This window comes from Chaetodon trifascialis, chromosome 16 (assembly GCF_039877785.1).
Source record: "Chaetodon trifascialis isolate fChaTrf1 chromosome 16, fChaTrf1.hap1, whole genome shotgun sequence".
In the NCBI taxonomy this organism is placed as follows: domain Eukaryota; kingdom Metazoa; phylum Chordata; class Actinopteri; order Chaetodontiformes; family Chaetodontidae; genus Chaetodon; species Chaetodon trifascialis.
The window spans coordinates 7,439,863-7,452,776 of record NC_092071.1 but is presented as its reverse complement, the minus strand read 5'-3'; the positions used below and the strand labels follow the sequence as shown (position 1 = coordinate 7,452,776).

The window sequence follows — 12,914 nt, the reverse complement described above, 5'->3', positions numbered from 1 at the left end:
TGATTTACCTATTGCTTGAGTTTGATAGGAAACATCTCACTCTAAAACGTACATATGTTTGAAAGCAATCTTAGCACAACAAATTGTGCATAAGCTCAAGTGCTGTTATGCTTTTTTGTTTTCACAGCACTGTATGTAACTGTGTAACCTCCCACGTGAGGTGAAGCTGCCATATAAAACCTGAACTCAGCATTATGGCTCAAATGCATTTCACTGAGTAGTAGAGCACACTGTCTCTTGTGCCTGTCAATAAGTGTCTGCTTTGTTTTTTTACCTTCTTTCTTTTTCAAAATATTGAAGATTTTGGTGATGGCCAACTCAGAAATTAGAGACTATGACAGCATCACATCTTTCCTTGGAACTTGGGGAGCCTTTCAGCTAAGGATTTTTTTAGCGCTTACTATCAGTATCTTGCCAAACGGGTTTACTGGGGTCTATATAGTATTTGTCGCTGATACGCCACCTCATGAGTGCTACATCCCTGAAAACTACAACATCAGTGAGATGTGGAGAAATGTGACAATCCCACTGGAAACAGTCGATGGCATCTTAAAGCGCAGCTCTTGCTCAAGGCTTAACCTTGATATTGTCACAAAGTACTCTCAAAATCAAATCATCCCCAACGTGGATGTGAATGTGAGTGAAATTCCTTTGGAGAATTGCGTGGAGGGGTGGACATATAGCAAGGATATCTACCAGTCGACCATTGTCACAGAGGTGAGCAATAAGTAGCATGATCAATTCATTTCCCTTGGAAAGAGATATAGTATTTAGCAGTTTAGTTGCCATATCTTACTTTGAGGCAGAGTTAATATAATAAAGTATAAAAAGACTCAAAATAATCTTCGAATTTGCATCTATTGTACAGCTGAACAAGCAAACATTAGCTTGCTAATATATTACTGATTCATAGTGAGGAGTGAAAGTGGTGATGTTAGCAGACTGAACATCCAACATGACACTTGATTAAAATGCTTCTTAGTAGCAATGTAAACTGGGGAGACTTTAACATGCATTTCACAAAAATAACAAATGTATCACATTACAAAATGTTGTGCCAATAAAGTTTGACTGATTTACCAAATAATATTTGCTAGGTTAGCTTAATCATAGCCATCATATTGCATGAACACTGCTCTTTGTGCATGGATAAATAAAAGAACTGCTGATATTTACAAAGGACTGACGCTTAAGTTTAATTTGTTTATGCTCCTAAAACTATTATTCTTGGCAGTTATGTTACAGCTTGTGAGGCAGCAGCTATGTCCTGTTTACAGCTCTTTACAAGCTCAGTGGTAGTCTGAACCCGTTCAACTCAGTGTAACTGGGGTAAACTTCAGTATCAACGTGGTTGGTGCACAGTGCTGCACAGTGAGCTGTAACAGCCAACAAACAAAAACTGGATCTTGCTCAGGTGCTGTGTTCTGCGTTGCCCATTCCCATTTTTGTTGCTGCTGGTGTTGCTGTTACTACTGGATCAAAAGTACTTACATACAGTGTTTGTGACTGTTTATATTGTATTGTTTGTGATTACGACTGCTGCTACTTCTAGAACTAGACTGTGAATGTTGGCACTTACTGTATATCCAGGGGTTAAAGTGGGCCGGAGCCCACCGGAGCTGAGCTCCGCCACCTCAGAGCTGAGCTCCGCCTCCTTAGTCAAATAAATAAATGATTTTCCCTACTGTGTCGCAACACTGAATTTTAGGGCTCCCCCACCTGTCAAATCCCACTTTAACCACTGGTTATATCAGAGTAATGAAGTCATTTTACAGCTTCAAAAATGTGATTTAGCTTTCACTATATTATCACTGAAGAGAGATCCATATGAGATGGATGTTACTAGTGTTTACAGTGTCAGTAGTTATGATTAAAATAGTGAGAAAATGTGTTGATTTTGCAGTGGGACTTGGTTTGTGAGAATGCATACAAAACTCCACTGACCACCTCTCTCCATTATGTTGGTGTGCTGGTGGGATCGTTTATCTCAGGCCATATGTCCGACAGGTCTGTATTGTACACAGCATTGCCTGAAAATTTTTACCTGAAAAACAGTCCAGTTTTGCTTCAAGGGATTTTGAGAAATAATGAAACTTACTCAACTCTAAACTGTATCTGTTAAACAGGTATGGAAGGAAGCCAGCACTCTTTCTCATGATGGGTCTTCAGAGTGTGGCAATCACAGCTCAGATATTCTCCCCGAGCTGGGAGGTCTTCACCCTCATTTTCTTCTTTGTGGGTGCAGGGACATTCTCCAACCATATCATTGCATTTGTGCTGGGTATGTTTGTGTGATACTGAACAGAGCTGACCGGCAGTGAAACACCCAGAAACTTTTGGTTCATTCTGACAAGTTAATTATGCACCTACAGGTACAGAATCTCTAAGCCCAAAAGCCAGAGTGGTCTTCTGCTCCCTTGGGGTTTTTATGTCCTCCGCTGTGGGGTACATGGTAATGCCAGGTGTGGCTTACTTCCTCCGTGAATGGCGGTTGCTGCTGATTCCCATGGCTGCCTCGGGCTTGATCTACATCCCTCTCTGGTGGTAAGAATGTTCATATTTTCTATTTCAGCATTTGGTTATTGTGAAGACATATGTTGCCAAGGAACTTGTGAGCACAAAAGTCAAGAAAGTAGCACGAATTTGTGTGTTCCTGCGAAATAGGTGTTGATGGACGCTTGGTTAGGTAGTGGTAGCCCATTGTAGGACTGTCTCATCTGCTGTGTGGGAGACTTTCGGGAACTTCCTGTCCTGGAGGCTTCCTGTAGCTGTGGGTTGGTCTTTCATCGAAGCTTTATTTCCTGTAAAACCAAAACGTTCTGTTTTAAGACACTTTCAATATGGCATAAATCTCACCTTTGTGAGGTTTATCCCACTTATTTTCCAGTGTGGAATGGGCTTGTTGCTGTGCCCAGTTGCCATCGTGGGGAAAAAACACCCACTACCACTGCAGTTTGTCCACAACCATAGTTACAGTGGGTGTTTTCTGCTTTCTGCCCTCTGGAAACAGAAATGAACCCATTGCGACTTGGCACACAAGAATAAGGAAAAGGCAGACATGACACTCAAAGACTTACTTGTACAAGTTGTGCAAAGATGATACGATTGGTTTGGCCAATGCACGTCTTTAGCAGTATCACCTCCGTCCCTCACCTTGCGGATGAGAGAGTCCCATACCAAGGTTAAGACAACGTACCTCAATAGAGCAGAGTTATATGAAATTAAATGGTGGACAAAGCTAATGTGATAGCTTCCTTCATATTGTTTCTGGTCCCTTAAAGGTACTGTAAGCATTGTCAAAATGGTTTGTATTTGGTCAATGGTTTGTCACTAGAAATGCTGGTGTGACCAAAGGCTTATGGTTAAGGACCACAGACTCGTTTGGTTTGGTGCACTTAGTGTTAGTGTTTCAACTCTCCAGGATAGTCCCTGAGTCTCATCGCTGGCTGTTCTATCAGGGAAGAGTGAAGGAGGCTGAAGCCATACTGAGAAACGCTGCTAAGATGAGTAATATAGAAGCTCCACAGGACATTTTTACACAAGCTGAGGTAAGTAACTAAAATGTTTATTGATCTGAAATAAAATGGGTTCAGGTTAGGGTTGTGTGGTGTTTTGGTGCTCAGCACGAAGCACATGGTGCACAGGTGGGAGAAGCGCAAACAGGTGAAGGTTCATTCAAGCGAGGGCAGTGCAATGCTAGTTTGAGTGTTAAATTTAATGCTAAGAATAATGATAATAATAAACTTTATTTGTATAGCACCTTTCATACAGGAATTGCAGATCAAAGTGCCTCACAAGAAAGGAATCACATGCACCAAGTGGGTGCTTTACATAAAAAAGCCATCAATCTGCTGACGTTGTGGTGATTTTAATTGACAACTAAACTAAATACAAACGTAGCAATAATGGAATGATGCTAAAAATGTAAAGAAACTATTTTAATGCATCATTCTCCAATGAGTAGATGTTTTTAAATCGGCCTCAACAATTCATGTTTAATGTGGTCGAATTACCAGGCCCCATTAGTCATATGTGTCATTGCCTTCATTCCGGCCCTCTTTTTGGAAAAAGTTGAATTTCATGTTTTATTCTTGATATGCATGGCGGTGCAGATGCTGTTGTGTCATATCTTCTGATATGATGTGACCAGTTACGATATGAGATACAGCAGAATTCATTACATTTGCCCATAATTCAATTCAATATACCTTTATTAGTCCCGCAAGGGGAAATTCCAAATGTCTAAATGGATTGGAACTTTCAGGTTTGCCTGTCCTGTTTCTTCGTGTTTTTCCCAGGTGGAAGATGCACTTGCTTTGAAGGACAAGAAATACAACCTTTCGGTCATCCTGGGTAACTGCAATGTGCTTTCGGTTACTCTACTGTGTTCGTGTCTGTGGTATGTCTAAGAATTCTTCATGACATCCTTCAAGCATCAAAACTAAAACTAAAAATTACAATCAAAGAGTGTTTTAATTATTACAGTTGCACTTAAAATTGTTTTGCTTTTGGTTTGGTATTTGGTGTTTCCCATCACTTGTATTCTGTTTGCTGTTTTGAATGTTCCTGCAGGATCATCATCACCATTAGTTACTATGCTTTGATCCTCAACACTTCAAACCTGCACGGTGACCCTTACCTAAACTGCTTCTTCTCTGCTACGACCGAAGTGCCAGCTTACATAATTGCCTTGTTACTGCTCCAGTTCTGCTCCAGACACTTGTGCCAATCCTCTACACTCTTTCTTGGAGGCGTTATGATCCTCTGTGTTCACCTCATCCCAATAGGTAATACTGAAATGTTTTAGCTCCTGAAGCGTATGTAGTTAGTTAAGGGACATTTATACAGTGGCCAGCAGTCAAGTAGACAAATATAGATTGCATCACCATGTATTTATTTTGTCACCTAAAATGTAACAAACAAACACGTTGACAACAACAGTGTTGATTTTTAGCATGGACACCATGTTCACCATCTTAGCTTAGTGTTAGCATGCTAACATTTGCCCAAAGGCCCAGCTCTGTCTAAGGCCCTAACCCTAACCCTAACCCTAACCCTAACCCTGACCCTCACAGACTTAAACCAACGTCACCTGAGACATCACCGTAAGTGTGCGAGAGCTGACAGAGACATTTCTATGAACAGCAAAGGCTGAAATCTGACTCTGTATTCAGCTTCACTAAGTGGAATATTTGTTGTTTGCTTTCTGATGACAACTAGAACTGTTCTGTCAGACGAAATCCACATTTTTGATGTCAAAATCTTGCCATTGTAAGACTGTAATTAAGGTTATTTCTTTTATTTCCTCAGATTTACCGGGTGTGTCTGTGTTTCTTGAGATGTTGGGGAAGTTTGGCATCACAGCTGCTTTTTGTGTGGTGTACACCGCTTCATCAGAGCTCTTCCCCACTGTTATCAGAAATACAGCCATAGGGTGTTGTTCCATGGCTGCTCGTGTTGGAACCATCATCTCCCCCTTTATCATTTATCTAAGTAAGTATATCAAATTAGATTTTCTAACTCTGTAATTTGTGCTTTCTGCAACTTCTCTTAGTATTTCTTTGCTTCTTTTTTTGCAGGACAATACTACATGGCACTCCCATACATATTGATGGGAAGTTTAGCCATTGCTGGTGCTTTCTTATGTCTCCTGCTGCCAGAAACTTACAGGAGGCCTTTGCCAGAGACCATGCCCCAAATGCAGAAGATATGCGGGTGAGTGTACACACTGGGCATGCATGTACAGTATGTTTATTGGCCACAGTGTGTCACTATTAGCACAGATTGGCCACTGCAAAGGTCACAGCTTTATGTTTTACTCATCTTTCGACTACCAGCAGTTAGAATAAAATGTCTGTTAACAAGTTGCATCAGCTCTTTACACCAAAGTCCCTGAGAGAAAGTAATTATTAAATATGAATATTTTGGTGCAGATACTTTTAATGATTGACACAATTCAGTTTAACTTTAATGAAGAAAGGATGGACATAAATATGAATTGGTCATTATTTAATTTGAGTATTTTTCTGTTCTTACATAAATGTTTTGTTTGAGAAACTGTTTTGTGAATCAACAGCTCTGTATTATTTTGTTGCTCTTATATGTGCAACAGGGCGAGCTGTGTGCATTGTTATGAATGATGATGTCACTGTTTCTGAATGTCCTCTCCATGTTCAAACAGGAGACGAGGAAAGAAAGAAAAGGAAGCTGCAACCGGAGAGAGCATCGCTGATTATCAGAGTAAAGAATCCAAGTTATAGTTGGTTATGATTTATGTTTGTATTTTTGTTTTTTAGCGTCTGTGACTGTACTAAGTGATGTATTTTAAGGCCATTTGTACAAGATCTTTTGCTTTATGTGAAGTTCTGTTTTTAAGTATGTTTTGTTTGCTATATGCACTCAGTAACTGCATTTGTAACCTCATTAATTTACTGGCAAACATTTTAAACTATTTTAAAGGTCCAGATCGAGGATTTACCTCATCCTCACCTCATCCTCCCCTAGAGTGGCTGGTAGAAACAGACAGAACTTGAAAGAGTTGATTCTAAGATAGGGCTGCACGGTGGCGCAGCAGGTAGTGCGCATGCCTCACAGCAAGAAGGTCGCAGATTCGATCCTTTCTGTGTGAAGTTTGCATGTTCTTCCCGTGCATGCGTGGGTTCTCTCCGGGTACTCCGGCTTCCTCCCACAGACCAAAAACATGCTCATTTGGTTGTTTGGTGACTCTAAATTGCCCCTAGGTGTGAGTGCGAGTGTGAATGGTGTGTGTATGCGATTGGCTGGCAACCAGTCCAGGGTGTACCCTGCCTCTCGCCCGTTGACAGCCGAGATAGGCTCCGGCCCCCCGCGACCCCGAAAGGGATAAGCGGCATAGAAAATGTATAGACTAATGAAACTAGTATACACTAATGAAAACAAAATAAACATGAATTTTATATTCCATTTCTGCCAATAGAGTCCTATAACTCCTACTCACTGGACCTTTGACGTCATACTATTTAAGCTCTGTGACAAAAAAGTCTCAACTCCATGTGTTTCCATATGTCTTGTATGCCTGTATATTATTAGATTGAGGGACTTTAACATGACAGCACTTAATCTCTTTCTAAACAAGCCTTAACACAAAGACTGAACAACACAAGCTGTAGCACTTAGATGTAGAAGAACTTGGGAAATGTGATTATTGTGGTTCTGTGATTCAGTGTTTTGGCACATGTTCTCTTCTATAGTCACACATAACATATACAGTGACATATTTTGTGTTGTAGCATCAGCTTTAATCACCTGTCCTTCACACTATATGTCGCTCAGCAGTACTTAAATGTTTTGACTCATATCAAAGAACAAAAGAATAACATTTATTTTCTTAAAAAGCTTCCAGATGTACATTCCAATACAAGACAACCAAAAGATTTTCTATAAATGTTGTTTTTATAAATGCAGTAAAAATGTTTCAATGTACAAAATGGTTGTATGTTGTTTTGTTCAACCCTAAATTGTTCCCAGGTTGATGAGAGGATGTTATTTGTTTGTTCTCCTCGCTGCATTTCTCCGTATCATGACTGAAGATTGATTAAGCAAAATGCTGTTTCAAAGTTTTTTATTCCTCCAGTCACATTTATTTACATTTGTATTGGTGTAAATCTAAACCTTTGTGAAACTGGCTGCAAGATGATCCCACTTTTACATCTTTTCGGTCTGTATTGATTTAAAATTAAAAAGCATCAGGAATTAAGTGGCTCAAAGTGAAGTGATTCAAAATGTTCTTTGTGTCTGTCAAACAGAGTCCGAAAAAAGCTTGGGTTTGTCCTCCATGACTTGGACTCTTTCATTTCACTTTCAGTTCAGACCTACCGGATCCCTTTAAAATGGAAATCTACAGAATCTCTCCGCATTGTTTTTCTGGTTAAAAGCAAGTCCCTCTCGTTTTCCTAGAAACATTTCAGCAGCTCTTTCTGCTGTTGGTAAACTGATCAGAGTGCAGCCGCTGTGATTGGAAGCCGCTGATTCTGCTTGGAGGATCAGCTGAAGTAAAAGTGAAACTGCAGACTGTGTTGGCACATCACACAACTGTTCGCTCCTTTGCTCAGTTTGTCCAACGGTCACATTTTTTGGTGGATTTTGCACATCCTTCATATGGAATAATATGACTACAAGGTGAGTTTTCTCTTGTATTCAGGCTTTAAAATGTTGATCTCCATCCTGTGGCCCTGGATGAAGATGTTTATGCTGTTTCATGAGGAAATGGCCTCATGAAATGTGATTTTTACAGACAGTACAACACGATATAAAGATAGAATTATACTTTAAATTAGTGTGTAGATTTACAGGTTGTGTACATCTTCATGTACATCTTAATTTTTTCTATATTTTGAAGAAGAAAAAATCTTGCAAAATGGCAAAAGTGAAAGTGACAGTGCAGTCAAAAAAAACTATATAATTAACAGGAAGAGCTACCTAAAATCTTCTTCTCTTTACACATCGCTCTTTAATTTACTTCAATACATTGTGCATTTTAACCTTAATGGTTTGATGGCGTGTTGATTCTTGAAAATAATAGTAATTGCATATTTTACGCACATTTTTAATTTCCAAGACCAGAATGGTAACGTGTTTTTCTTGTTGAATTTCAAATACTTAGAAACAGGCAAATAATTACAATAAAGACACAAACAGACGGATTTTGTGCTGAAAAATCCTACCCATTGTTGATTGAATATAACCTAAATGTAACTAACATTAGCCTATTTGTGTGCCATTAATCTGATGTTAATCTGTAGGATTACACTGCGGAGAGCCTAATCTGTATTAACCGTCCAAAAATATGGAACCAATCTGTTCCCATGCTGTTAAATGGCTGCTCCCAGGCCAGTCCTCAGCCTGCACAGTGAGTCAGTGTATGCAAACACTCTATCACGATGAGCCGCTAGATGTCGCCAATGTGCCCAACATGATTATCTGGAAGAAGTATCTTACATATGTAACGTATGTCTATTTATTGTATGGGGCTTGGTCAAACCCAAGAAGATAAATGTGAACTTTCGCCTGAAATCTGTGCTCATTCTGGCGGAGATCCTGCAGGAACTCTATCAGTCTGAGACCAGCGCTGCATTGTTTGATATGTGACCTAAATAAATACTTCGACTGTGAACTGAAGATCGCTCCGGACCATTCTTGGGCTTCCAACAAAAGAATCGGGCTAACACTGCAGTGAAGAATGAAGACCTTTTTAGGTTTGGGAGGAAGAAGGTCATTTTCATCTCTCTTGCGGCCCAATGTTTCTCAGTCCTCCTTCAGTGCTTCTCTCAGTCATGGAGGATGTTCTGCGTCATGTTCCTCTTCGTTGGAGCCTCCCAGATTTCCATCTATATTTCTGCCTTCGTCTTAGGTATGATTGTAAACCACTCCTCGTCCTGTTTTTGTCAGGAATTCTTGTTGCCTTCCGGTTTGACTCATTTTCAGAAAGGCTTTTACTGTTTACTGACTTATCGTTTGCAAGCTCTCTCTCATCACTGACCACATTTTATCTTATCTTATCAGGACCGAGGTGTTAAGTCAGACCATGCCAGTGATCTTTACAATTCTCGGGTCTTGGCACCGGCAGTCATTTTTTTCATGTTACTATTGCAGCCAAAGACATTATTCCTTATTGTTTTTATCCTGAAATCATTCATTTGCATTCAAAATTAAGCATGCTTATATAATTTCACAGTTCCATATCAGCTGTTGTTTGGTCAAAGCCTAAGTTGATTGTGTTCATAACATATTTGACAAATTCTGTGTGCAAGTCTGGACAACATAACCACATAAATACCCTTGTTTTCATTGTTTTTTGTTTGCTTTTTTGACCACAGGCAATGCTTCCAAGCAAGAAATACACCATGCTGGATATTCTGAAATCCAAGAACATCAGATGCATCACTCTTATGTGTCTCCTTTTGTGGTAGGTTTTTTCCTTGATCACTCACAATGTGTGCAACTATAGCAAACTGGAGGAAAAAAGGCACAATGCAAAAAATGCATCCCATGACATTTATGTGATGGAACTAATATGTTCCATTAATTCTACCTTTCTTTTTCTTTCATTGCAGGATGGCAATAAACATTGGGTATTTTGGATTGTCCCTGAACACCTCCAACCTGAGCGGGAACCCCTTCATGAACTGCTTCTTGTCAGCGACGACTGAGGTCCCTGCCTATGTTGTTTCTACTTGGCTGCTGAGGAAATGTCCAAGAAGAGTGCTTCTGTCATCATTTCTCATCATTGGAGGAGGCGTTCTTCTTCTCATCCAGTTCATCCCTGACTGTAAGTCTTCTTTTTTGTTATTTAAAATTACACTGTGACAACCTATGTAACACACACAGCTAAGTGCATGATGATTGCTAAAAGGGAGAGTGGGCGTCTCCAGGAATTTAGCTGGTTTAGAGTGGCAAGGTATAAGGAGAGTGGCGTTCCTATTAGAGAACACGGATACAGATGTCCTGCTTATTGATGATTTATTTGGCTGTGGTCTGCAATAGTGATACAAAATAATAATCAGCACGGCAAACATAATATGCAACATAATAACAGAACAAAGGACTGTATTCATCATTCTAGCATCATATAAATCATACAACATAAACAAACACCTCACGAGACACATAGATAGCACAAAACCCACTAGCCTTAAGCACGCACCAGCATTAATTAGCATTAGCTATAGCTTATATGAACAGCAAATTGAATACACTTCAACACAGTTAGTATCTAACTGCTACAACGTAAATGTGCTAAACTCACCTTCTGGCATTTACTCACAGCCAGAACTGGGTAGAGGTGGATTACAGTAATGACGAGAGAGAAAAACACCGTCATATTAATGAAGATGAAAGAGAAACTAACTTTCGGCACGGCATTCACACACGGGTGTGGTGCATTCAAAAGTGTCGGAACAACAATGGCGCGTTCAAGAGTATAGGACAAACGACAATTCACTGAAAAACAACTATTAATGAATGGAAACTTAATTCAACAAACAAGTTTACAACATAGGAACAGTGTGGGCTTTCTAACAATTGCTTAAAACTAAAACGTTCAAGGACAGGATTCATTTGTTTGGGTGACGTGACTCTTTAAAAGCAGCTGTTTCCTAAGAGCCACACTGACTCTGCAGCAACGTGTATTCCAACCCTAGAAAGTGCATTTTCCATTCTTGTGACCTTTGTCCAGTCATAAATCTCATCTCAAGAGGGTTGTGCAAATGTGCAAGCTATACAGTTCTACAAAAGCTGTTTCATCACAGATGTGCACCTGATATGAAACACTGAGGACTTGACACGGGGTCAGCCACAGCATGTTTGCAGAGGAGTGGAAACGTGATGAATATATAAGTACAGGCCCTTTCCAAGAACAGTGATGCAAGAGAGTGAAGCAATACCTGTAAAGAAGCAACAGTGCTTCTAAATTTCAAAGTATACAGTGTGCTGTAGTGCTGTAAGGCATTAATATATAACACAAGTGTTTCATACGATGGTGCTTATGAAGTTATACATTAAACAGTACCTCATGAGCTCAGTGACTTCACGCTTTCACCATCACCCAGGCAACCCTGTGAGGTTCAAATGGCTCATGCCAGACTAAGTGAATATAGCTTTTTTAAATTTAAACTCTTCGTCTTGCTCTTCAGCACTTCAGTATGTTGCCCTGGCACTGGAAATGACTGGGAAGTTTGGCTTCACCATGGCCTTCAGCATCGTCTACATCTACACGGCTGAGATTTACCCCACTGTGCTCCGGAATGTCGGCATGGGAATGTGCTCCTCTGCTGCACGCATCGGCAGTATCACAGCTCCTTATGTCATCTATTGTAGATGTAGGCGTGTAGATGTTGAGTCCAGTGTTTTTCAAAGATACTGCGTATTCACTGCATTGGTGCACTATTCCACTAGACGTTTGTCATTTGCTAATGTAGAATTTTGCTTCTTACCAGGTACTTATAATAAGGTTCTGCCTTATATTCTCATGGGAAGCCTCACAATTGCCTCCTCTGTGGTGAACGTCTTCCTCCCGGAGACCCTCAACAGAGTTCTTCCAGAAACAGTGGAGCAGATGCAAGAATGTCAGGGGTAGGTGCATTTCATTTAGGTCACCATGCGCTTCATAAAGAGACACTCAAGCATCGAATGATTTACCTCTGCTTGAAAATGGTTAACATGATATTACATCTTATATAATGAATATAATTTTCTGTTATTACTTAGGATAGGAAACATCTAAACCTAAAAAAGCAAATATATTTGAAAAATGTATGCCAGCTCAAGCAGTGTTATACTACAACCATATCTCTAAGATAACAGTATGCTGAAAAAAGTTTGATGGATGCTTAATTCAAAGAGAGTTTTCTCTTCAATATAGGCTCAATAGATCAGCATCCTACAGCTCTAGATGCAGATAGTTATGAAAATGGAGGAAGGGGCAACCCACGCACACAGCTTTGATGTGCAAGTTCTGTGTCCATAGTTTTTCTCAATGGCTGCTTGCTTCACTTTTAAGACAAACGGAAAGACAAAGACAGCATGTTTCTCTGCTTGAAATCTGAAATCTGAAAATCAAATCCAAAACATTCACAGTGGGATCCAAAAGTCCAGCCAAGAACTGCTTTTTTCACCTGTTTTTTGTTCTTTTTTTAGTTGATGCTTGCTAATTTTAGACATGTTCTGATTTGATCTCTGTCCTACAACATTTTTCATCAGTTTTCACGTCTGTGCCTCATAACAAAGTCCCCTCTCTCATGCCTGACTTGGACTTGGTGCTGCATAGTACACTATAGACAACACATAGTACTCTATGTAAGTTAACCTACGCACAGTTAAAGTGGCTTCACGCAGAACACAATGCCCAGTCTCCTGGGTGACAGTCATATGTTTGACCC

The 12,914-nt window shown here is 39.9% G+C and overlaps 1 protein-coding gene across 1 annotated transcript; it reads left to right on the top strand.

Moving 5' to 3' along the window:
* Positions 1 to 309: 309 nt before the first annotated feature.
* LOC139344995 (solute carrier family 22 member 4-like) lies at positions 310 to 12,112 on the top strand. Its single transcript, XM_070983440.1, has 12 exons — positions 310 to 717; positions 1,904 to 2,007; positions 2,127 to 2,281; positions 2,373 to 2,544; positions 3,422 to 3,548; positions 4,299 to 4,399; positions 4,573 to 4,787; positions 5,311 to 5,493; positions 5,580 to 5,715; positions 10,092 to 10,306; positions 11,670 to 11,855; positions 11,973 to 12,112. The coding sequence occupies exons 1-12, from the start codon at positions 310 to 312 to the stop codon at positions 12,110 to 12,112; spliced, it is 2,142 nt and encodes a 713-aa protein (XP_070839541.1).
* Positions 12,113 to 12,914: the final 802 nt, after the last annotated feature.